This window comes from Vitis vinifera, chromosome 16, assembly GCF_030704535.1.
Source record: "Vitis vinifera cultivar Pinot Noir 40024 chromosome 16, ASM3070453v1".
Lineage (NCBI taxonomy): Eukaryota > Viridiplantae > Streptophyta > Magnoliopsida > Vitales > Vitaceae > Vitis > Vitis vinifera.
The window spans coordinates 20,576,507-20,604,155 of record NC_081820.1 but is presented as its reverse complement, the minus strand read 5'-3'; the positions used below and the strand labels follow the sequence as shown (position 1 = coordinate 20,604,155).

At 37.5% G+C, this 27,649-nt stretch overlaps 2 protein-coding genes across 4 annotated transcripts in view; one reads left to right on the top strand and one right to left on the bottom strand.

Annotated features, from left to right (window-relative positions):
- Positions 1-5,613: 5,613 nt before the first annotated feature.
- Positions 5,614-6,734, top strand: CBF4 (CBF4 transcription factor). Its single transcript, XM_002280061.4, has one exon. The coding sequence runs from the start codon at positions 5,709-5,711 to the stop codon at positions 6,363-6,365; it is 657 nt and encodes a 218-aa protein (XP_002280097.1). The 5' UTR covers positions 5,614-5,708; the 3' UTR covers positions 6,366-6,734.
- Positions 6,735-7,130: 396 nt separating this feature from the next.
- The window catches only part of LOC100257207 (valine--tRNA ligase, mitochondrial 1), a 50,108-nt gene continuing 29,589 nt past the window's right edge, over positions 7,131-27,649 (bottom strand). For 2 of the 3 annotated variants that reach the window (XM_010664228.3, XM_010664229.3), the window contains exons 15-21: positions 22,669-23,071; positions 21,951-22,202; positions 21,359-21,859; positions 20,570-20,676; positions 8,047-8,146; positions 7,601-7,746; positions 7,131-7,493 (exon numbers count right to left, since the gene is read on the bottom strand). In XM_010664228.3, the coding sequence (XP_010662530.1) occupies positions 7,316-7,493; positions 7,601-7,746; positions 8,047-8,146; positions 20,570-20,676; positions 21,359-21,859; positions 21,951-22,202; positions 22,669-23,071 (1,687 nt within the window). In that variant the 3' untranslated portion in view covers positions 7,131-7,315. The remainder of the gene's footprint in view (positions 7,494-7,600; positions 7,747-8,046; positions 8,147-20,569; positions 20,677-21,358; positions 21,860-21,950; positions 22,203-22,668; positions 23,072-27,649) is intronic. The other variant, XR_787902.3, reaches the window with a different exon arrangement.

The window sequence follows — 27,649 nt, the reverse complement described above, 5'->3', positions numbered from 1 at the left end:
TTAATGGAATTCAAATGATAATACATTATAAATTTCAATTTGAAAACAGTACATTTTAAAATTAATAACTTACTCTGCACTTAGCGGAGTCCTTTAATGGCAAAACATTTTCTCTAACAGGTTTTATTTTTTTTTTAATAAAATTATCTATCAAGTGTTTCTCCGATAAATAATACAATTGGTTTTTCAAATTTTAAAAAATATGATCTAAATTTCGTCAAATATATGATTTTTCTTTAAAATTATTTTTTATGTTTAAAGTAATTTATAGAAATACTCTCAAACATTTTTTTTTTCAAAAATATTTTTAAAAATATTGTGACACGAACTCTTATTATATTTTTAGAACCATATTAAATCTAAAAATTAATAAGGTTAAACATAAGTCCCATCAAATTTAAATCTAAATTATCCATAAATAAATAAATAAAGTCCGACAACAACTCACATAATATATAAAACCGAATCGACCTACCACCTAATACATAAGACATGAAAGATTTAATATTCATACATTAGACGCGTGTTGTTTTTCATTTGTGGAATATTTATGAGTTTGAGTTGGATTAAATTAAATACCTAATGATAAAGAAGAATCTAGAAATTGACAGAGACACATCAATTTCACGTGATGGAAACCAAAAGTGAATGAATTGAGGTAATACAAATGACAACTAACATTTCTAGACCACATTCCAATCCAGACCAACTGGATGAAACATGTCCAAAATCGAAACTCATGACCAATTCAAAATGACATTTGGAATTGACATCACCAATCATAATGCCAAAATAAATCAATAAAAAAAACGAGTGTCCAGAGAGGCAGAGATGATTTCCGCCACGACTTGGCCAAACACATAGTAAAGACTCATTTTCAAGGGACCCCGGTCCCATGAGAAGCCGTGTAATTAGTCCACGTCTGGGCCCAGCCCATCCACATCACTCTCTGTTTGGGTAGGGAGAAAGAGTGGGAAAGTAAAGTCATCAGTCACCACCACCCAACTGTGATTTCTGTGTCTCCCAAAAGGCGGAAGGCCTACGCTTTGAAGTGGACACTCCCACTTTCCTTAGGCCTCACTCATTTCATCCCAACTACCAGTTCAAACTTCTGGTTTTTTCCCTTCCCCCCCTAACTTCCAAAGATTTTCAAATGGGCCCCACGTTATTTGGGAAATATTGGATGTGACCGTCGGACCTTCTAGGAATTAGATCACGTGGCCCACGCGTTTCCGTGGCTAAAACCTGTGGCTTCACCCGTTTTTAACTGTCAACCGTGTTTTTTTCAGAGCCGGGTCTCATCGTGGCGTCATGTCCAAAAGGGCGTTTTCAATGTACGGGCCACGTCAGCTCTCGCCACTGTTATCCACGTTTCTTAGTTTCCAAGAACTTTCTGGAATTCTTACTAGTTGCCGATCTTTCTTCCCTCGCGATTCCTCGCCCGTCTAGACTCAACGGCTTTTCTTTTCTTTCCTTTTTTTCCTTCTAAAAAAACAATATTTATTTTTTACTATTAAAAATATTTAACATTAAATAAATTTACTCTCTTATATTTATTTTACTCAATGTTTTAGTCAAATTTGTTAAAATATAACATTCTACCTCCTAAATTTATTAAAAAGTCAATAAATAGTTTATTAAATAAAAAAAATTATTAAGAAAAGCTTAAATATAAAGAAAACATCTATTACTCAAATTTAAAATAGTCATACTTTGAAATTGTATGCAAAAATCATCAATAATCTTACAAATATTTTTCTAAAATAAAAAAAAATTAATTATTATATTTCGAAAAATTTTACTTTAAAATTGTTAATTCAAAATTGATCTTACTTAATTTCATATTAGTATTCAAACCAAAGTATGAAAAATATAAATTTCTTTTATAATTTTATAAAAGGATTGTAATTAGAGGCAAAGTGTAAATATTTAATAAGTTTAGGTGACAAAATATCAAATTTTAGTAACAAAATATAAAACTTGTTAAAAATTGAAAGGATAAAATGTATTTAACCTAAATATTTGTTTCCGTGCATTTTAGATAGGGTTGTCATGCCATGATCAGTAATCAATCATATCGGACATAGTCCAGTATGCCATGGGTTATAATTCACTTTAATAAATTATTCCAACCTTGATTTAATAACATTATCACCCTTATCAAAAGTTAAAGAGTGCGTTTAATAAAAGATAATAAAATATGGAATGAAGTCAATTCAAAGATGGCTAAATCTATTAGTTGTATATTTGAATGAGTCATGCATTGACCCTTGGAGGGACCAACAATGGACCCCTTGAATAGACCTCCTTACCAGTTTACAACCTCAACTTTTTCCTTATTTTTCACAAATTCAAAAATGTTAAAAATATTGAAAATATCAAGATAAGAATTAATGCGGCTTTATGATACTCAAGGATAAAGGAGCATCTCCTAGATGTAAATAATATTGGTACCATAATATGAAATTTATATAATATTAATTATAAGCATAAATATGTTAGACATGATTTCTTAAAAAAAAAAAAAATTGATGTATAATAATGCTAGAAACATAGGTTAATAACATAATCTACATTGATAACATTGAATATTAACATAGAAATAGAAATATTACTTCACTAAATGTCAATATTTTGAAATATATTAAATTATATTTAATACCAAAAGGATGATCTATGAGGTTCAAAAATACTTTTAAAAAATGTTTTAAAAATTAATAATTAAGTGCATTATTATTTTGTATCCTTTTCTTTTATATTAGCTATTTTTTTAAAAAAATATTAGTAATTATGTTTGCAAGTTTATATCTTATTTGAATTTGAATTGAGTTTTTAGGATATTATAATGATATTTTTTGTATTTATAATATATAATTTGACTAAATTTGAATTGATTTTGTTTTTTTTATATATTTTGGGAAAATAGTCATGGAAACAACAATAATAACATTAGGTTATGACATAAACAAGGAAGACTTTGCTTATGTTAGCAAAGGCTTAGAACCTTTTCATGCAAGATGGCATAGCAGTCCATCCCACTTTCAAAAGCATTTTACCAAAATATCACAAATGGCCAAAAATTTTAAAACATAAGTGAAATGATACATGGTATGCCCAAAAATAACCTTGGGAAATACTCTAAATTTTACCTCAAAGTCACAGTATATGTTGTTACCAAATTTTCTGTTCCAATTTAGAATGTTTAAACTTCAAGCTATATCTTTCAACTTTCTTTCTCATGTTTGCTTACTCTCCAACTCTTTCCCTAACCTCTATTTATGATCTTTCATGCTATGAATTACTTCATTTTCATTTGCCGAAACTTATCTTATTAGAGCTTATTCTAAGCATATTTAGTCCCTTATCTACCATGATTGAAAATAATTTCTTCAACCTACATCCTTTTCATTCTTTAAACCTATGATTTAGCTCAAGATATATGTTATATCCATGGCTAGGATCTTAGAAACAATTCGAGTTACGTTGGGTGAGTTGAGCCTTTATAGTTGCAAAAATCATTCCTATATACGTCATTAAAGCATAATTTGTGGCTCTAATCATCTAGCTCCTTTTGTCCTTGTTTGCTCACCATCTCAAACTCCTCACCTAATTCATTCTTTCAACTCTTTGACCAACACGCGTCCCATGGTTACAAGATCCAAAAATGGAATTTCTAAACCTAAATTGTGTGTTGCAATAATTCCAACGTGTGACTCTATTATAGCTCATGTTATTATATCACAAGCCTTATCTAATCCTCATTGGAAGTCTGCTATGGATAGTGAGATTACAACGCCTAGATGCTAGTTCCTAATTCTGAGAATATGCATGTTGTGAGTAATAAATGGGTGTTTAAAACCAAACTTAAAGTAAATGACATTATAGATTGTTTTAAAGCCAGACTTGTAGCAAAGGGATTTCAACAAATTCCTAGTGTTGATTACTTTGAAACTTTCAATCCTATGATCAAGTCTTCTACCATTAAAATTGTGTTTACTTTAGCTATCACTCATCAGTGAAGTATATAATAGATTAATATCAATAATGTCTTTCTTAATGGAGAATTACATGAAACAGTTTATATGGCATAATTAGAAGGATTTGTTGATCAAGGAAAGCCTACTCGTGTGTGCAAGCTTGTCAAGGCTCTGTATGGCCTTAAGTAGGCTTCTAGGCCCTAACTTGAAAATCTTAAGAGTATCCGATCTTGGTAATTAGTATGCATTGAAGACACTAAGAAAAGTGAACTATTTTCTTAATTTTGAGGCACATAGAAATTCTACAAGCTTAGTTCTTACACAAACTAAGTACATCCATGATTTGTTAGTTAAAACAAACATAACCTCTTCCAAGTCTTGTTCTACTCTCATCTATCAAAATCAAAAACTTGCATTGAACAACAACAAGTCTTTTGATTTCCTCTCTCTTTATCAAAGTAAATTGGGGTTCTACAATATCTCACCATGACCAAACTTGACATATTGTTTTCAATTAATGAACTTTGTTAGTTCTTTCATGCTCCAACAAATAATCACTAGTTTGCTTCCAAAAGGATTCTCAAATATCTTTGAAAAACGAGTACTATTAGACTTCAATTTCATCATGCTTCCAAAATGCTCCTTGAAGGTTTTGCTGATGTAGACTGGGCCAACAGTCTTGATAATAGACGCTCAATTAGTGTTATTGTGTCTTTCTTGGTGGTAATTTAATCAATTGGAGCTCTAAGAAACAACGAGTTGTTGCAAGAAGCTGTATTGAGTCAAAGTATCGTGTTTTAGCTTCTACCACTACATAATTGATTTGGATTCAATCTTTATTTCATGAGTTGGGTCTTTCTCTTGAAAAAACATTCAATGTTATGGTGTGATGACATTGGTGCTATTGTTTTAGCTTCAAATCTTATTTTTCAAACCAAAACATTTGAATCATGAATATTATTCTTAATAAATAAATAATTATTTACTAAATTTTAAATTATTGAATAATTTCTAGATATAACTAATTATATGATAAATTTTAAAAATTTTAATAGCAAATATTGGAATGTAATATAATTTTTATTTTAAACAAATATCAAGAAATTAAAAATAGTATTTTATTTATTTTATAAATTAAATATATGCATAATATAATAATATTGTATCATTAAGATATGATTTCCTCCGTTAAATATATAATATATATACCCTTCCAACAAGGAAGTCTTGAAGAATTTATAAATTAATTCTTCAAGACTTATAATGACTGATCGGAATAGAATCGGCGAGGAATTGGAAAATGAAGTATGGTAGTACGTCACTGACATTGACTCTGACAGCTAGAGGGACAGCATTTGATACAGATACATTGGACCCATCAGTCAACATCATAGACCAAGTCAGGCTTACAATATCCACGTCACTTTCATGACACGTGTTGTACAACCATCGCTCCACAACTTGGCCACCAGCCTACAGCTGTATTCAAGTCAGCCCCACTTCGATTCTCTTAAAAAAAAAGAAAAAATAATAATAATTATGATAATTATGTAACCGTGGTTTTCCAGCCTGTCTCCTTATCAGAACCGTGTTTGGGAACCATATATATAAAACTCGTTAATTACTTTGTACCCAAATCTCCACACAAAAAGGGCTTCACTCAGCACTCAAATCAGTTACCGTTCTCCTTAACTGCTCTTACTAAATCTCGACACTTCAGTCTTCACCGTTATGAATACTACTTCTCCACCATATTCCGACCCTCACCCGCTCGTATGCAATTGGGATTCCCTGAATTTGCCTGATTCTGATGGAGGCAGCGAAGAGTTGATGCTGGCCTCCACACACCCGAAGAAGCGGGCTGGGAGGAAGAAGTTTCGGGAGACGCGGCACCCTGTGTACCGCGGCGTGCGGCGGAGGAACTCCGGGAAGTGGGTATGCGAGGTGAGGGAGCCCAACAAGACGTCCAGGATATGGCTGGGGACGTTTCCGACGGCGGAGATGGCTGCGCGCGCGCACGACGTGGCGGCATTGGCGCTGAGGGGACGTGGGGCTTGCCTCAATTTTGCGGACTCTGCGTGGCGGCTGCATGTGCCTAGCTCCCGCGACGCCAAGGACATTCAGAAGGCGGCAGCGGAGGCGGCGGAGGCGTTTAGGCCAATGGAGAATGATGGGGTTATGCAAGATGAGAGGAGGGAAGAGAGTGAGGTGAGGACGCCGGATAATGTGTTTGTTATGGATGAGGAGGACGTTTTTGGAATGCCGGGTCTGCTGGTGAATATGGCTGAGGGTCTGCTGATGCCTCCGCCGCATAGCGTGGCGGATGGCTACGGTGGAGATGACATGGCGGCGGATGCTGACATGTCGTTATGGAGTTACTCTATTTAGTAATTAGTCTAAAGAAACAGAGGGTAGGTGGGAGTTTAGTAGAATTAACTATTAGCCCGTACTTCATTTTTTGGCCAGTACGGAGATATTAATATGTAAGAAAAAGTAAGAGAAAATCCCAAAAGTGGGAGGTAAATCCGGTGGTTGGTACGTGGCGGTTGGCATGAAGGGATCAAATGGACCATTCCCTAATAATATCGCCAGCGAGTGTGTGGAAAGCTACGGAAAGAGCTTGTTTCAGCTTTTAATGCCTTGTGGTTTGGATGCAGATAAAGAGAGTGGTTTTGATAAAATGCTTTGCTATGTAATTAAATAAGCAAAGTCATAATGTAATCTAAATGGTATTGAATGGAATGGAAGTGAATCCAATATCATGTACTGAAGCAATATTTTTGGGGCCATGTAATATACTTTGGTTGAATATCTTTTTTATTTTCTCCTTTTTAAAATGGAAAATATAATAATTCTTATATAAAAACTAATTTTAAATTTGAGATTTTTTTTTAATTCCTGGTTTTAAAAACTATTAGTTGCTTTTTCATATGTAATGATTGAGATAGGACAAAAAGCAAAACTAAAAAAATATATATATAGTCCTATCCATTAGAATGAAAGTAAGGATTGAAACCCTTTTCATATGTAAGGATCAGGAATATACTTGAGAACAGAGCTGAGGCAAGTCACTAGGCATCTTCCAATACATATCAGTGGAACATTTTGTAGGGGTCCAACACCAGGATAAACTTGCAACGATTTGAACCAATATTTGTCAAAATTTAGATCATTAAAAAATTTTAAAATCTGATAACATTTAATTTAAGGAAGTCTCAGAATTTCACAATTTAAAAAAAAACAAAAAAACAAAAAAACAAAATGTCACACTTAGTAATGAAAAACAAGAGAAAATAATTTAAGTTTCCTCCAATGGGGCCTTCTGTGAGGTTGAAGACTCAATGGGATTCTTGTTCTGCTGCAATATCACGTTCCAGATGCTGGCTAGCTTGTTCAAACGACAAAAGTTCTTGCATCAATGATGATAACTTGGCTACATTTTCTTCATGAATACGGGCCGGAACCTTTTCTTGGTACCCAGAAGCACTCATGATTTGTGTTAGATGCTCCTGTTGCCTGCAAAATACAAATTTGATTAACCAACAGCAAATGAATACACATGCAACTTCATTTTACTCGTGACTTGTCACGGTTAAGGGTTTGATTTAGGAAGCTGCACTTACTTTCTTATCTCCTCCATCTTTTTCCTGAGTTTTTCTCGCTCTGCTTCTGCGTTAAGAGCTCCCTGAAGCTTGAGATAGACAGAAAGGCTCTCGTTTACTACTGATACAGCACATCCGATAGGAGCATCATCACCCTCATTAAGAACCTGCAAAATATGTGCTCCGATGTGAGAAAATTTTTAATGGTATACAAACAAACCCTAATAAGACATACAACAAACTCCCGTTCCTCCATTTTGCCCCCCTCGAGCTTGATAATGTAACTAGCCACATAACAGTCAGTCTGCTTTGGAAACACAGTTTCACAATATGAAAAGTACAATCTTTATTAATTAGAAAAATTACAACAGAAATTATTATCATATTAGCACAAAATCATGAGGGTTGAAATTGAAAGTGCACCATCCAAGCATGCACTGCCCTGAAGTAAAATCTATACAACATACCTTCAAGGATGATAAAGTGGCAAGAGTCAAAATCTCCAGTTCATAGCTATTTATAATTTCTGCAATTGCATCCGTCCGGCAAAGCACATAAGCTGGTCGCCTAAAGAATGATGTAAATATGCCCACCACAACTATTAGAATCTCATACATAAATTTCCAATGAAATAACCACCTTCATGCTATCTAATGAGTCCCAATTGAAAATCCTATAATTATCCAAGCCAAAAAAGTAAAAGGAATAATAACATTCTAATGTGCTAATTAATGCTCCTCATGGATACATGTATCTTTTTGTAACTGTGCCTTCAAAGATTTTCAGAGAAGATTTATAATTTATTTTCCAACAAGCCCCTTTTTAATGATTAATCAAATTAATACACACTCACGCAAAAGAGTTGGATTGCACAAAACATGCCAAGGGACTCAAAAATATCTGCTGAGAAATAACACGAAAATAAGAGAAATATAAGGAAAATAAGAACTAAACACAAGCAAAAGGACGACCAGAAAAGAATCAGCACAACTTCTTAGTTGTTGAAGTCCTTGAATTGGTCTGTTAATTTTAATGACAGAAACATAAAACCTAAAACTACTACTATTTATATATAATTGGAAAACAGTTAAATGTACATATATTTTATTGAATTTTGGCATACATTCTGTTCACATTCTATATGGTCAACTTACTCAAGAATGCTTTGCCTGGGTCAAGGTTGGTGCTAGATTGTAGCTTTTAATTTTTTTATGGATTTAGTTAACTGTTTTAGCTGTTTAAGGATTGTTGGCACCTTTGGCATCAAATGCATTCTCATATCATAGGAGGTGCCCCCTTTTGTTAGGCACTTTCCAATAAAATCTTTATTGCCAATCACCTATAGATATATATATATATAGAGAGAGAGAGAGAGAGAGAGAGAGATATCAGGAATGCTTTGCCTGGGGCAAAGGTTTATCAGTATGACCTTGCTAGATTAACCTAAGCGATAAGATATGAAAATAAGTACCTTTGAAATCCCTAGGATTCCCACTTGGAGAAGACCTTAGGGTCGGGTATTCTGGGAATTATTGAAAAGGTCTCAAACCATCTCTACTTAAAGAGTACAAGTATGGTTACATCTAGGGATTGAAAAATCGGAAAATGTCGCCGATATTTCGAAGAAATATCGGATATCGGACGGCGTCGAAACGATAATCGTCACCGATTATCGATCGACGGAAAAATCGACAAAAAATCGGCAAAATCGCCGATATATCGGCGAAATATCGGCGAAATACCGATTTATCGGGAAATTTCCCTATATTTTCCTACCAGTCCAGCCCGCGCACAGGATACAAAATCTGGCTCAAAAATCGTGGATTTAGGGTTCGTGAAATTTAAATCCAATGGCACAACAACAAAGAGACCCTTAAAATAGATCCAGAAAACACAGGGAGCAAAAGAAAAGCAAATTTTTTGGTTTTCTTTGGGGGTTTTGAATGGATGGATTTTCTCGGAAATCAAACGAGAATGAATTTTCCCGGAAATCAAATGGGGGATGGATTTTCTTGGGAATCAAACGGGGGTTGCAAAAAAAATAATATGAACGTGATTAGATTAGTACCTGCGAGGATTGAGAGTGGCAGAGGAAGATAGGTCTTTTTAGGAAGAGGAACTCTCTTGGCTGGAGGGCAGCTTCAGAAAAGGGGAAAGGGGAATTCTCTCGGCTGGAGGGCAACTTCAGACGTGGGTGGCCCTTTTAATTTTTAGATTTAGTAGAGGTAAAAAAAAAAAAAATAAAAAAAAATAATAATAATAATAATAATCATGAGAGCAATTTTCCTCTACCCATATAAATAATTATAAATTATTGAATTTTATTTTGATTATTAAATAAATTAATATTAATAAAAAAAAGTTGTTACTATATGTTTTTAATAAAATTTTAAAAATTAAATCTCAAATAAAATATTTATATAAATTAATTTAATTTTCATTTAAAATATAATAAAACATGTTTTAATAAAAATATTTTAAAATTTTTTAAATAAACATTATCTTCAGCAAATTGGGTCATCTTCATCTAACAATATAATGAAATCACATCGATCTCTTCCTTAGTATAAGGACTATTGTAATATCATATGTATTATATTTATGTATAAATTGTTTTTATTCAATAAAATCAAATATTTTTTAATTTAATTCTAACTCTATATACTTTCAAAATTCATATATATTATTTTTAAAATTCAAATATCGAATCTACCAATATATCTTTGTTTAAAATATCTTCTTAATTATATATATGTCAATTACACTTACAAGATAACTTTAAAATGTGTATTTTTACTTATTTTATCATTTTTTAAAGTTTTTTCAAGCATTTCTATTAATTTTAAATAATTTTCACTTTATTGATATTTGTGAAAAAATATCCACGATATTTCTCCGATATTTCTCCGATATTTCCGATATATTCGTAAAATCAAAGTACCGATATATCCGTAAAAACCGATATTTCAATCCTTGGTTACATCAACATACCTGTGCTGCATAATCACATACTTTCTATCAATTTTCATTACGACCATTAGTATAGCACCCAAAATTGAGAAGGTTCATAGGAGTTTAGTAGAAACCATTTGATTAGGCATAAGTTGGTATGTCAAATTAACATAGAGAGGGATTAAGGTTTTATGCGGGTTGCTTAGGATAGAGCTCTCATTAACCATTGGTTGCATTTCCTCAGGGGAGGGGCCCATTTTGGCGGGTTGCAATTAGATCAATTGCAGATTAATAGGTTGAATGCAAATCATGTTGTAAGAAGCTTGCACCATTACCCTTAGGAAGCCCTATCCATGATTATAACACTTTCTGCTGACACTTGAGATCCATTTAGGCGATGAATCTAAGGTTTGATTCTTGAAAGGAGGGATAAACCCACCTAATATCACTTTTCCCCACCTTTAGAGATTACTGAAGCAAAAGGAATCCTCATCAACAACGTCCATTCTCCCTCTAATGGCCTCCTAATGGAGATAAAGATATTAAATTGCACACTTATGTTAGACATAAATATAGGAAGTGATAATATTTTTATTTGAGAGTTAGAATTGCCTATAAAAAAGGTTTCCTATTAGATTTAGAATTGTTTATCTATATATTGGCATAGCGATGTTATACACTTTAGACTTTGATTAATAATGTTGAGAGAGAGAGAGAGAAAGAAGAAAAACCTTAATTCTCATTCATGTAATCTCTACTTACAATTGAGAGATATATATATACAAAGCTAGGAGTCCTAACTACCATACATGTGACCTATATTAACAAGGAAATATAATATACTATAAATACATTATATTCAACACTCCCTCTCAAGCTGGAGCATATACGTCATATGCACCAAGCTTGTTACAAATATATTTAATCCTAGGACCTCTGAGAGATTTAGTGAAGATGTCTGCTAGTTGATCATTTGAATTAACAAAACTTGTAGCAACACATCCTGATGCGATTTTCTCTCTAATGAAATGACAGTCAACTTCAATATGCTTGGTCCTTTCATGAAAGACTGGATTGGATGCAATATGTAATGCGGTCTGGTTATCACAGATGAGTTTCATCTGTTCATCCTTTCCAAATCTCAACTCCCGAAGAAGATGTCTCAACCATATGAGTTCACATGTTGCCAAAGCCATAGCTCGATACTCGGCTTCAGCGCTAGATCTGGCCACTACATCTTGTTTCTTACTCTTCCAAGATATTAGATTACCTCCAATAAAAACACAGTACCCTGAAGTGGAACGTCTATCTGTGGGTGAGCCAGCCCAATCTGCATCTGTGTAACCAACAACCAGAGTATGACCTCTGTTCTCGTACAATACACCTTGGCCTGGTGTACTTTTGATATATCGAAGAATGCGGATTACGGCATCCCAATGGCTATCACATGGTGACCGTAGGAATTAACTAACAACACTCACAGGAAAAGAAATGTCTGGACGAGTAATGGTGAGATAGTTCAATTTACCTACGAGCCGTCGATATCTCCCGGGGTCTCCTAAAGGCTCCCCCTGTCCTGGTACAAGTTTGACATTCGGATCCATAGGTGTGTCTACCGGTTTACAGTCTAACATACCGGTTTCTTCCAGGATGTCTAAAGCATACTTCCTTTGGGAAAGGACCACACCAGAATTGGATTGAGCTATCTCAATTCCCAAGAAATACTTGAGTTTCCCCAAGTCTTTGGTCTGAAAGTGGGTAAAAAGATGTTGCTTTAGTTTCTGAATACCATCCTGATCACTGCCTGTAATGACAATGTCGTCCACATAAACAACCAGATAAATACACTGCCCCAAGGAGTTATGATGATAGGAAACTGAATGGTCTGCTGTACTGCGAAGCATGCCAAACTCTTGAACAACAGAACTAAAACGGCTAAACCATGCTCGAGGAGATTGTTTCAAGCCATATAGAGAACGGCGTAACCTGCACACTAAACCAGACTCCCCCTGAGCAACAAAACCAAGAGGTTGCTCCATATAAACTTCCTCGGCAAGATCACCATGAAGGAAGGCATTTTTAATATCCAACTGACAAAGAGGCCAAGAACACAGAGCAGCCATGGAGAGAAGCAAACGGACAGAAGCAATCTTGGCAACAGGAGAGAATGTGTCACCATAATCAGAACCATAAACCTGAGCATAGCCTTTAGCAACTAAGCGGGCCTTAAGGCGATCAACCTGACCATCAGGACCAACCTTAACTGCATAGACCAAACGACAACCAACTGTAGATTTACCAAAGGGTAAAACAACAAGATCCCAAGTGCCATTAGAGTGCAGAGCAGCCATTTCATCCACCATTGCCTGTCGCCAGCCTGGATGGGAAAGAGCTTCATGGGTGCTCTTTGGAAGAGAAACAGAGGATATAGCAGAAACAAAAGCAAAATAGGGTGAAGATAATCGATGATAACTCAAAAAATTGTAAATAGGATGAGGATTACGAGTAGAGCGAGTACCTTTCCGAACAGCAATGGGTAAGTCATTAGGAGAAGGCAGAGCCGGGGCAGGTGAAGCCGAAGGGATAGGAAGTGAGTCAGCAGGTGCCTCAGCAAAAGGGAAAGGAGCAACGACACGAGGGCGACGATGATAAACCTAAAGTGGTCAAGGGGGCATAGCATCAGGTGGGGAGACAATGGGAATGGGCAAGACTTCAGAAACAGGAAGAGACTCAGAAGTGGTGGAAAAGAATGGTGAGTCCTCAAAGAAGGTGACATCAGCGGAGATAAAGTATCGATGAGTCTCAAGGGAATAACAACGATAACCCTTCTGAAGTCTGGAATATCCCAAGAAGAGGCACTTCATGGCTTTGGCGGAAAGCTTGTCCTGTCCAGGAGTGAGAATATGAACAAAGCAAGTACAACCAAAGACACGAGGAGGAAGGAAATAAAGTGGTTCGTCAAGGAAGAGAAGGGAGTGAGGAATCTGATCGTGTAAGACAGAGGAGGGCATACGATTAATCAAATAACAAGCGGTAAGAACAGCGTCCCCCCAAAAACGAAAAGGAACATTACTATGAAGGAGGAGAGTACGAGTTGTCTCAACAAGATGTCGATTCTTGCGTTCAGCTACCCCATTTTGTTGAGGAGTATGAGCACAAGAAGACTGATGAAGAATCCCATGATGAGACATAAACGAAGTAAATGGGGCTGAAAAATATTCCCTGGCATTGTCACTGCGTAACACACGAATAGAAATATTGAACTAGGTTTGGATTTCAGCATAAAATTTCTAGAAAATAGAGAATAACTCAGCTTGATTTTTCATTAAAAATAACCAAGTACATCGAGAATAGTCATCAATGAAAGTGACAAAATACTGAAATCCTAAAGTAGACGCAGTCCGACAAGGACCCTAAACATCAGTGTGGACAAGCTCAAAAGGAGATTTTGCCCGATTATTCAAACGCTTTGGGAACGAGACATGAGTATGTTTCCCAAGTTGACATGACTCACACGGAAGCGACAATAAAGTGGAAAAACGAGGGACCATCTTCTGGAACTTGGAGAGACTAGGGTGGCCCAGACGATTGTGAATGAGGAGAGGAGCATCAGTGGAAATGCAAACTGCAGGAGATGAATCCGAGGTGAGGTGATAGAGGCCTTGAGACTCACGTCCTATGCCAATCGTCTTCCCCGTACTCCGGTCCTGCAAGGTCATAAATTTATCAGAAAAGGTAATAGAGCAATTAAGAGTACGAGTGATTTTGCTGATGGAAATAAGATTAAAAGGACATTCAGGAGTATAAAGGACAGAAGTGAGAGGTAGAGAAGGCAGAGGAAGGGCTAAACCAATACCTTTAGCCACAGTTTGAGAACCATTAGCTAAGGTAACAGTAGGTAAAGCAGAGGTAGTAGTAATAGAGGAGAAAAGATCCTTATTACCAAATAGGTGATCAGAAGCTCCAGAATCTAGAATCCAGGGTCCAAGAGAAGATGTGTGGGTAAGGCAGGCAGAGGCATTACCAGGCTGGGCAACAGAGGCAACAGAAGCCTGAGATGCGGAAGAGCTCGGAGGCTGAGGCAGCGGAGAATCAGAGGACTGGGCCACATGGGCAGTGCGAGGAGGCCGTCCATGTAACTGATAGCAACGATCGCGAGTGTGGCCAAGTTTATTGCAATAGGTGCAATGAGGACGTTGACCTCTACCTCGGGTACCATTGCGGCCTCCTCGAGAGCTAGTTTGAGAAACTAATACAGAAGAATCTGAAGTGCTATCAAATGGCAAAGTCTGAGTGGAGGAGATACGGAGGAGGCGAGCAAACACATCATCCAAGGACAGAACTGATGAACTACCAAGAATCTGATCGCAGACAAGCTCAAGATCCGGACGGAGGCCAATAAAAGTAAGAACCATGAAGAACTTGTCAAGCTGTGTTTGTTGAACCCCAACATCAGGAGTAAGAGGCATCACAATCAAGAACTCCTCCTTAAGAGAGGCAACTTGGCCAATATAAGTAGATAGATCCAAGTCCTGTTGGCTGATATGGACAATAGCAGAAGCCACCTTATAAAGACGCTGGATATCATTTGTGTATAATCCTTTGGCCTGAGTCCAAAATTTAAAACAAGTTTTGTAGGCCTGAAGATGAAGAAGAATCTTGGGATCAACCGATTGCCATAATACACTACATAACTGTGCATCTATCTTCCTCCACTGTACGCGGTCAACCTCAGGGATATCTGCCTCCTGTGTAATCAAGTGATCCTCATATCCTTGACCCATAAACCAAAGTTCAACAGAGGCAGACCAGGAAAGATAATTTTCACTGCCAACTAATTTCTCCGAAGTAATTATAGGAGATCTAGATATGACAGAGGAAAAAATGGAAGCTTTAGTAGCCATATCCACCTATCTGGAGAATGAAGTATGTTTGGATCGAAGAGAGCCCTAATACGGCTTCAGATTGCGGCGTGGCACCACTGAAAAAGGGAGACGGCCTCAGATCACGGCGTGGTACCACCAGAAAGGTAGAAGAACACTTACCAAGACACGTGCAGGGATTGGAGTGGAGAAAAAGTAGTCGGAGCTTCGCCGGAAAGACTGTTTGGAGGGCCGACGAAGACAAAAATCCCCAAAAGAGGTACGTGCAGGGCTCGGATGGGAGAACCAGGGAGGTAGGGAGGCTGGTCAGCGTCAGGCGAAACTGGAGGAGGAGGCGTTTCGCCGGAAAATGCCTCACGCGCCAGCGCGTGAGATGCAGCCGTCGTCCGGAAAATGGAGCGTGGACGACGCGTGGATGCTCTTTTTGGTGCCGATGCCTTCACAAAAGTTGGAGATCTCCTTCAGGCGCTCCTTCTGGTATGGTCGGTGTCGGAAAAATAGGTCGCCGGAAAGTTCGCCGGCGGTGAGTGGTTTCTAACGACGATCCGACTGATCGGAAAGTATTGGGAGATGGGGAAGGTGACCGGAAAGAAACACGGTCACCGGAAGGTTTCCCGGAGTTGATGACACGAGAAACAGGAAAGAATTAGGTTTTCTTCCTTGGCTCTGATACCATGTTGAGAGAGAATGAGAGAAAGAAGAAAAACCTTAATTCTCATTCATGTAATCTCTACTTACAATTGAGAGATATATATATACAAGGCTAGGAGTCCTAACTACCATACATGTGACCTATATTAACAAGGAAAGATAATATACTATACATACATTATATTCAACAAATAATATTCATAATTCTTTTAGAATTTCTCTCTTCCACTTCGATTTCACTCCTTTGTATTCTTTTCTCTATATTATCCCACGTCAATTAATATCAAAGGTCAATTTATGGAAGTGTTTTGCAACATGAAATACTCACCACTAACTACTGCCACTTATGTTGCAACATGTTTTGCATCATCTAAATCTTGCACCAATCTAAGTGCTTAATACCTCCATTAAGTCTCATTAGGTAGTTTTTCTAAGTGCTTAATGCACTAGGATTCCTAAATTTATTCTTATTTCCTTTTTTGCCTATTACCTTCAAAAAAGAAAGAGAAAAAATAGAGGGAAGGGAAAAAAAACTAAGCTATTTATTTCAGTTTTTCCTTTATTTATCTTTACTTATTTCATATCTATTCCACACCTTTTGTCTTTCTTTTAGAGTCATTGCATAGTCCTTTATTTGAGTTTTTATCCCTATTATGTGCATCCATTCTAAGAGTAACTTGATATTAACTGAAGCAATACAAGTTTATCTCAGCATTATCCCTTTTTTAATACTTTGTCCTTATTTCCATTTTTTCCCAATTTTTGTTTTTCACCAAACAAGAAAGTCACTAAATTAGAACAATCTCACCTGGCCTTTCAAAGGGATGTACAAAACCCATTGCAATAACTCTACAAGCTTAGCTAAAAGCTATTGTGACCAAACTTGCAGTGGACCTAAGTCATTTATTGAAAAATCCAGAGTGTAAACCATAGAGGACTTGAGAAGTCCCAACTGGTTTTGCCACCTACACATCTAAGAAAGTCACCTATACATAAAGATATAGTAAATGGTAAGAGTAGTAGATGAGGATGAGGATGAGGATGTTAACGATGATGAAGCTTTTGGTGCCCTAATGATTATTATTGGAGATTGGAAAGAGTCTAGATCACAATTTGTCAATGAAGGCCCTAGGAATACCTTTAAGCACAGGGGGCCTCAGGGTAGATATCATTATCAACAATATAAACCTTTGCCTCTATAGTATCATTATGAACAATCTAAGTATATCCAAGATGAGGTAAGGTGATATCACTAGGAGATCAAGGAAGACACTCCAGAGTTTCCTGATGGGCCAAACCCAGATGTTTCTTGATTAATTAGTAAATGTTAAAGATTACTTTGATTCATATGGCATGACCACCATTCCATGAGTTCATTTTGCTATGATGAATTAGTAGGGCTTGCTAAGTGTTATTAGCAATCAGTCTTGCCTAACATCAACTGTATAGGTTTAGTGTGTAGGAAAAGACGAAGACTGACATAAAAGTACCTACCAGCCTCTCATAGAAATCACTTATTAGGCACAATTATTGAACCTTAGGCAAACTACTTCCTCTGTTAGTGAGTATATGGCCTAATTTGAGAAACTAATGTTACATTGTGGTATTTACCAAGATTATTAGGTTACTGTTATTAGGTTTATAAATAGTTTGAGAACTGAAATTTTTAGTGTGGTAAGTTTATATTCTCCTAGTTCCTTAAGAGGAAGCTTACATAAGGCCATAGAAATTAAAAAATACTTCTTGCCCCATGAGGCGTGCCCCTTTCCAACATGCCAATTCTTGTCAGCTTCATCCTAGCCCTTAGGTCTATTTATCAGTCATAGTCAGTACTTGACCAAACCCTAGGACTACTCCAACTTTCAAGGTGACAGATTCATTTCCTTACCCTGAGGCATATTCAAACCTCCAGTTTTGTCTTCTTCTATTTTTGCAGTACAATCCTCCATTCCAGTACCTCATGCTCCTTATGCTTCATTGCTGCCAGTTTTGTCTTCTTCTATTTGTGCAGTACAATCCTCCATTTCAGTACCTCATGCTCCTTATGCTTCATTGCTGCCAACTGATGATACTTGAATTACTGATGAGGAGTTCCTTCAACTCGATCCTAATCTTTTGGAGCAATATATGCAATATAACTCACCAAAGTCGAATTCTTTTCAATAAGGTGAAAATGATGGAGATAAAGATGTTAAATTACACACTAATGTTAGACATAAATAATGGAAGGGATAATGTTTTTATTCCGTTATTTATTTTAGGGTGGTTATTATTTAGTGTATTGTTTTATTATAGTAAAAATTCTTTATATTATTATTAGAATTAGTTTCCTACTTGAGTTAAGATTGCTTATCTCTATATAGCTCTAGTGAGATAAAAACTAAACTTTGATAATATTCGAAATTTTCTTGGAGAATCACTCTTCTGTTTCTATTTCACTCTATATTATTCTCTCTATCATTCTACATCACTCACCATTTCAGATTTTCAACTTCTGTTTAAATCTCGTGCTCTTGAGTAGAACAACCTTCCTTTTCTGTTATCATCCACCATCTCAGATTTTCAACTTCTGTTGAAATCTTGTGCTCTTGAGTAGAACAACCTTCCTTTTCTGTTATCATCCTTTTAAGATGTTTATTTGCCTGATTTTCTTTCAATAAGAGATGTTGGAGTTTAGATACCAGGAACATTTTTCGCTTTTAAATCCTTCTAATAGCCTCTCCAAGAGTGAAAATATTGGCACACTCCTTCCAACCAGATACATATGAAAAGCAAATGATCCCTTCCCACACTATCATCAAAGCTTTTTAATGGTTAGTAGCTCATAAGAAGGTTAATGTCAATGACATGTTCCAAGGTAGGAGAAATTATAAAGCCATTAGCCTAGATGGATATGGCAAGTGGGATATCAGCCGACCATTTCTTCTGATGTTGTTCAATCTTTTACAAGTCCCATGGCAAGGATCCCATGGAATGGGGCTCTAAATAAGAGAACATGATAATTTTTTTGTCAGAGCAATTTGATAGGAGAAAATGAGTAAGGAACCATGGAAGTACACCAAGCTAACCACTATGCGATATGGTTGGAAGGAATGTAAAGGTTAGAACGTGTAAGCAAGGGACAGTGATACAAGGGACAGAATCTGTCAACCAATTTCCCTTGTGTATTCCACCAAGGAATCTGTCAGCATCCCTTCAATATTATTGCTATAGATTGGGGGATTGTCTACTAGTAGAATCATAGGTAAATGCTGAATTGGAACCCAACAACGACACCACTACCACTATCCAACCCCACCATGCAGGGTCAGATAGGAATTAGAGGATATATTAACAGGGTTCTCCAAGCTCTTTTATTATTGTTATTATTATTTTGATAAGCAAAGAAAATAACTTATTAAAAGCATATAACAAAAAGAGAGGGTGGGGAGGAACCTAGGTACACAATAAATATACAGAAAATGCCAAAAGAAAACAAAAGAAACAAGTGAAACCCCTCAACCCCAAATATCCTCTTTTGAACAGCCATAAATTTCAGGCTTCCTGCAATCATTCTATCATTGTTAGAGGGCTGAAAAGAATTATGTTCCTCTAGGGTTATGAAATTTATTGTTGAATGATAGCTCCTTAGTTGTTATCTTTCAGGCTGCAATGGGAAGTGGGTTCCATGGTGTTAGATCACCAGAGGAGGAGAATTCTTGATATCTCTAGGCACCTGGTGGGCAAAGATGGGAGAAACATTTCTAGAGGCATTCATAGGGAATCACTATCCTCCTTGAATGGTTAAAGAGAAGGAGATGGTTCACACTTGGTTCAATTTTTTTTTTCCCCTTCTCTTTTAATTGTGAGAGATCTTTGGTTCTTCCTTGTACATTTCCCTTGATATGATTAATAAATCTTGCTTCTTATCAAAAAATTCTAAATAGTCAATCTCTTTAGCCAACATACAACATTGAACAAGATTGTCTTTGAGGCAATCTACAAACAGAACCAATAACGTGCATCGCTAATTGTGTTACTTCAAATTATCTTTGTATATTTTCACCTAGAACTGAGGACATCAAAACATCTGTCAATTTTCTTTATGGAAATATGTCAATTTTCTATTCATGGAACATATCTTATCACCAATCACTCACTCAACAATCTTTTGCTCCCTTTGCGACTACATCATGCAATTATGTGACATTTTACTCTTATAGTATTTATGAGCAGCATGAGTCAAATATTTTTTGTTCATTAAATTTTAGAGTTAACTGAAAAAGAACATGAAAATGTATTTGTTATATAATTTTTGACAAATTATAAGAAAGATCCCAAAAGAACTTGAAAATCAGAATCAGTTTCAGCATTAGCACACCACAATTACAACAAGATTTCAATTCACGGAAATTGATTGTAGTACTTTCCTGGCAGAAAATACTAGAAGAAATGAAAAGAAAACGATACAGATCAAATGTTGCAAGAAACACAGACAATAGCCCAAGTGAATTCAAATATTTACCTTTCATGCCGTTCCTTAGCAGGCATCAAAGACCTGAGAGACCTAAGTGATTTCACAGTAGACTCCACGAGGTCCATCTCATACTCTACTCTTTCATTTGTCCAACACTGTAAAAGAAAATGAGATATCAACAGAGTTTAAGCAAATTAGAAGTAAAATTTGCCTTCAGCTAGAATTTTAAAACCTCTTAACACTTGGCATGCACCCCACTAAAATGAAAGTGAAAAATTTTATATAAAAAATGAAGAGAAAATTAAATTTTAAAAAATAAAAAATAAAAACCCAAAAAGAAAAGGATAAAAGTAAAACTAGCAAAAAGACAACAAAAAATTGGATAAAAATATTGCAACTTAACTAAACAAATGTGAAGCCTAGGGAATAACTAATGTTGGACACTACTTTTTCTTTCGGCAGGGGACAATATTGCAGGTAATTGTAGTACAATCAGATAAAAATAACTAAATGCATCATAATGTACTTTCCTGTGAAGGCATATGAATTATCTATTAGCTTGTATGTATCAATTTAAAAGTATCACATTATGTTAAAGTATAGTCCAGTGAAACAATTCATGTGATAATTTACTTTTTGCTTGGTTTGGGTATCATCTGATGCATCTGAACTGATCCCTACTGATAATGATGAATAATGCTAGCTGGTATATAAATTCCTATTAAACAGATCCCCTATGTCAAGAATCATCAAATAGTGTCTCCACCTCCAGGTAAACCATCTCATTTTCTACCACTTTGTGTCTTGGACACTTTCAATTAAAAAATAGTAACTAACCTGTACAACTGATGGGTAGTCGGATATCACAATTGATTCTTTCCTAGCACAATCTCTTGCTGGAGGAAGGCGCTGCCACAATTCTTCTGTAACAAATGGCATAAATGGATGAAGCAACCGCAGCCCATTGTCCAAACATACCCACAGTGTATCTTGGGCAAACCTCCTCGCAGATGCAAATTTAGGATCATTACTAGAGAAGAAAGGTTTAACTACTTCAATGAATACATCACACAATTGGAACTGCCACCATGAATATACTGTGCTGGCAGCATCCGCAAATTCATATGAATCCATTGATGACACTGTTTTTGATATAGCCTTGTTCAGTACAGAGAGTATCCATTGGCAGGTAAATGGCATAACATCTGGAACTATTTCCATCGGTGGGGTGTAATCATCTCCAAGCTTGCTCATAGCAAATCGTATAGCATTCCACAGTTTATTACACCATTGGCGATACCCAACAACTCTTTGGATATCCAAATTTATTCTATCAGACTGGAATGATCAGATGATGCAAGGTTACAAAATTGATATATCAAGGAAACAAAACCAAATAGGAGATAAATAGATTGGTAGACGTACAAACCTGTGCTGTATAAGTCACAAGAGCAAAACGAAGAGCATCTGCACCACATTCAGCAATACCATTAGGGAAGTCCTTCACCTGTCCCTCTTTGGCAACTACCAGTTCACTGGGATCCAAGTTACCCTCTTCCAACCTCTTGTGAAGACCTTCAAGGGATATCCCATTTATCACTTCAAGAGGGTCAATAACATTTCCCAACGACTTAGACATCTTACGCCCATGTGCATCACGAATCATGGGATGCAAATAAACCTGCAGAAAGTTCATGTACATCCATGGATTTGCTTAGACTAATTTAATAGAAATTTGCACACATAAATTAATCATTTAAAGTAGAGTACAATTTTTTCTTATTTTCCTACTGCACCTCAACTGCTATTGTACCCGTGACCCCACATATGACAGGACTGCACAAAAATTGTTTCAATGTGATTTCCAATTAATGCATATTTTTTAGGGGAGGGAAGTGTATCAAGGGAAAGATACATCTGTCACTGACCCATGGCAGATAGCACCAAGAGGTACTATTAGGAGACTGCAATAAAGAGCCTAGGCTATTTGCATTATTTGAAATTCTCCATCATAACATGGGGCATGATTTGAAACTCCCTACCATAACTCACACAGATGAAGTACCAGAAGCCCCACAAGCAACCCAATCACAACTAACAAGTTTCCACAATTTGGCTAATCATAGATGATAGCAAAGTTCACTCACCTTTCTAAAAGGCACATCACCTCCCAGCTTAATACCTAACATCACCATCCGAGCAACCCAGAAAAAGAGAATGTCATGCCCAGTTTCCAGAACTGAAGTTGGATAAAATGCCTTCAAATCTTGTGTATCATCTGGCCAGCCCAACACAGTTAATGGGAAGAGACCAGAAGAAAACCATGTGTCCAGTACATCAGGATCTTGAGATATCTGAAAGTTCTTCCCAGGAAACATTCTGCTAGCCTCAATTTGAGCCTCTTCCTCATTTCTAGCAACCACCCAGTGGTCAGTGTATGCACCAAGTTCCTTCATTTTGTCATCCTCCAATGTCACATACCATGCAGGAATGCGGTGGCCCCACCAAAGTTGCCTTGAGACGCACCAATCTCGAATGTTCTCAAGCCATCTGTGACATTTGAAATCCATAATTTAGTGATAATCAGCTTTTGGACAGCAGTTAAAATGTGGCAGATAAATAGTCAACTGAAAATAGAAAGGCATGAAGGACTCATGAGTTCAGAATATGCACACAAAATGACTCCACAGAAGGAAAAAAAAACCTAGTCACCTTCATTCAAATTAAAGAGAACGATATCCAATCTAGCTTTCTGCATAACTAATTTTGCCATATTGTTATACTTTAGAGGAAGGATCATAGGCTCACAGCATTAGGAAAAAAAACCAGTCACCTTCCTTCAAATTAATGAGAACTGATATCCAATCTAGCTTTCTACATTAGAAGAAGGATCATAGGCTCACAGCATTACATCATTTTAGGATCCTAAGGTATAAGTTTGATAGAGCCAGAAACCATAGTCAGATCTTGAACATTGTTTAAAGCAGGAGGAAATTAACTCCTCATGTCTTAATTTCATTAGCCACTACAGTTTAACATTAAGAACTTAGAAGATGGTAAGTGTTGAGAGAGAGAGAGAGAAAGGAGAAAAACCTTATTCACATTCATTGTAATCTCTACTTACAATTGAGAGATATATATATACAAGGCTAGGAGTCCTAACTACCATACATGTGACCTATATTAACAAGGAAAGATAGTATACTATACATACATTATATTCAACACTCTCCCTCAAGCTGGAGCATATACGTCATATGCACCAAGCTTGTTACAAATATATTTAATCCTAGGACCTCTGAGAGATTTAGTGAAGATGTCTGCTAGTTGATCATTTGAATTGACAAAACTTGTAGCAACACATCCTGATGCGATCTTCTCTCTAATGAAATGACAGTCAACTTCAATATGCTTGGTCCTTTCATGAAAGACTGGATTGGATGCAATATGTAATGCGGCCTGGTTATCACAGATGAGTTTCATCTGTTCATCCTTTCCAAATCTCAACTCCTGAAGAAGATGTCTCAACCATATGAGTTCACATGTTGCCAAAGCCATAGCTCGATACTCGGCTTCAGCGCTAGATCTGGCCACTACATCTTGTTTCTTACTCTTCCAAGATATTAGATTACCTCCAATAAAAACACAGTACCCTGAAGTGGAACGTCTATCTGTGGGTGAGCCAGCCCAATCTGCATCTGTGTAACCAACAACTTGAGTATGACCTCTGTTCTCGTACAATACACCTTGGCCTGGTGTACTTTTGATATATCGAAGAATACGGATTACGGCATCCCAATGGCTATCACATGGTGACTGTAGGAATTGACTAACAACACTCACAGGAAAAGAAATGTCTGGACGAGTAATGGTGAGATAGTTCAATTTACCTACGAGCCGTCGATATCTCCCGGGGTCTCCTAAAGGCTCCCCCTGTCCTGGTACAAGTTTGACATTCGGATCCATAGGTGTGTCTACCGGTTTACAGTCTAACATACCGGTTTCTTCCAGGATGTCTAAAGCATACTTCCTTTGGGAAAGGACCACACCAGAACTGGATTGAGCTATCTCAATTCCCAAGAAATACTTGAGTTTCCCCAAGTCTTTGGTCTGAAAGTGGGTAAAAAGATGTTGCTTTAGTTTCTGAATACCATCCTGATCACTGCCTGTAATGACGATGTCGTCCACATAAACAACCAGATAAATACACTGCCCCAAGGAGTTATGATGATAAAAAACTGAATGGTCTGCTGTACTGCGAAGCATGCCAAACTCTTGAACAACAGAACTAAAACGGCTAAACCATGCTCGAGGAGATTGTTTCAAGCCATATAGAGAGCGGCGTAACCTGCACACTAAACCAGACTCCCCCTGAGCAACAAAACCAGGAGGTTGCTCCATATAAACTTTCTCAGCAAGATCACCATGAAGGAAGGCATTTTTAATATCCAACTGATAAAGAGGCCAAGAACACATAGCAGCCATGGACAGAAGCAAGCGGACAGAAGCAATCTTGGCAACAGGGGAGAATGTGTCACCATAATCAGAACCATAAACTTGAGTATAGCCTTTAGCAACTAAGCGGGCCTTAAGGCGATCAACCTGACCATCAGGACCAACCTTAACTGCATAGACCCAACGACAACACCCTGTAGATTTACCAGAGGGTAAAACAACAAGATCCCAAGTGTCATTAGAGTGCAGAGCAGCCATTTCATCCACCATTGCCTATCGCCAGCCTGGATGGGAAAAAGCTTCATGGGTGCTCTTTGGAAGAGAAACAGAGGATATAGCAGAAACAAAAGCAGAATAGGGTGAAGATAATCGATGATAACTCAAAAAATTGTAAATAGGATGAGGATTACGAGTAGAGCGAGTACCTTTCCGAACAGCAATGGGTAAGTCATTAGGAGAAGGCAGAGCCGGGGCAAGTGAAGCCGAAGGGATAGGAAGTGAGTCAGCAGGTGCCTCAGGAAAAGGGAGAGGAGCAACGACACGAGGGCGACGATGATAAACCTGAAGTGGTCGAGGGGGCATAGCATCAGGTGGGGAGACAATGGGAATGGGCAAGACTTCAGAAACAGGAAGAGACTCAGAGGTGGTGGAAAAGAATGGTGAGTCCTCAAAGAAGGTGACATCAGCGGAGATAAAGTACCGATGAGTCTCAAGGGAATAACAACGATAACCCTTCTGAAGTCTGGAATATCCCAAGAAGAGGCACTTCATGGCTTTGGCGGAAAGCTTGTCCTGTCCAGGAGTGAGAATATGAACAAAGCAAGTACAACCAAAGACACGAGGAGGAAGGAAATAAAGTGGTTGGTCAGGGAAAAGAAGGGAGTGAGGAATCTGATCGTGTAAGACAGAGGAGGGCATACGATTAATCAAATAACAAGCGGTAAGAACAGCGTCCCCCCAAAAACGAAAAGGAACATGATTATGGAGGAGGAGAGTACGAGCTGTCTCAACAAGATGTCGATTCTTGCGTTCAGCTACCCCATTTTGTTGAGGAGTATGAGCACAAGAAGACTGATGAAGAATCCCATGATGAGACATAAACGAAGTAAATTGGGCTGAAAAATATTCCCTGGCATTGTCACTGCGTAACACACGAATAGAAATATTGAACTGGGTTTGGATTTCAGTATAAAATTTCTGGAAAATAGAGAATAACTCAGCTCGATTTTTCATTAAGAATAACCAAGTACATCGAGAATAGTCATCAATGAAAGTGACAAAATACTGAAATCCTAAAGTAGACGCAGTCCGACAAGGACCCCAAACATCAGTGTGGACAAGCTCAAAAGGAGACTTTGCCCGATTATTCAAACGCTTTGGGAACGAGACACGAGTATGTTTCCCAAGCTGACATGACTCACACGGAAGCGACGACAAAGTGGAAAAACGAGGAACCATCTTCTGGAACTTGGAGAGACTAGGGTGGCCCAGACGATTGTGAATGAGGAGAGGAGCATCAGTGGAAATGCAAACTGCAGGAGATGAATCTGAGGTGAGGTGATAGAGGCCTTGAGACTCACGTCCTATGCCAATCGTCTTCCCCGTACTCCGGTCCTGCAAGGTCATAAATTTATCAGAAAAGGTAATAGAGCAATTAAGAGTACGAGTGATTTTGCTGATGGAAATAAGATTAAAAGGACATTCAGGAGTATAAAGGACAGAAGTGAGAGGTAGAGAAGGCAAAGGAAGGGTCAAACCAATACCTTTAGCCACAGTTTGAGAACCATTAGCTAAGGTAACAGTAGGTAAATCAGAGGTAGTAGTAATAGAGGAGAAAAGATCCTTATTACCAGATAGGTGATCAGATGCTCCAGAATCTAGAATCCAGGGTCCAAGAGAAGATGTGTGGGTAAGGCAGGCAGAGGCATTACCAGGCTGGGCAACAGAGGCAATAGAAGCCTGAGATGTCTGAGATGCGGAGGAGCTCGGAGGCTGAGGCAGCGGAGAATCAGAGGACTGGGCCATATGGGCAGTGCGAGGAGGTCTTCCATGTAACTGATAGCAACGATCGCGAGTGTGGCCAAGTTTATTGCAATAGGTGCAATGAGGACGTTGGCCTCTACCTCGAGTACCACTACGTCCTCCTCGAGAGGTAGTTTGAGAAACTAACACAGAAGAATCTGAAGCGCTATCAGATGGCAAAGTCTGAGTGGACGAGATACGGAGGAGGCGAGCAAACACATCATCCAAGGTCGGAACTGATGAACTACCAAGAATCTGATCACGAATAGGCTCAAGATCCGGACGGAGGCCGATAAGAGTAAGGACCATGAAGAACTTGTCAAGCTGTGTTTGTTGAGCCCCAACATCAGGAGTAAGAGGCATCACAGTCAAGAACTGCTCCTTAAGAGAGGCAATCTGGCCAATATAAGTAGATAGATCCAAGTCCTGTTGGCTGAGATGGACAATAGCAGAAGCCACCTTATAAAGACGCTGGATATCATTCGTGTATAATCCTTTGGCCTGAGTCCAAAATTTAAAACAAGTTTTATAGGCCTGAAGATGAAGAAGAATTCGGGGATCAACCGATTGCCATAATACACTACACAACTGTGCATCTATCTTCCTCCACTATACGCGGTCGACCTCAGGGATATCTGCCTCCTGTGTAAT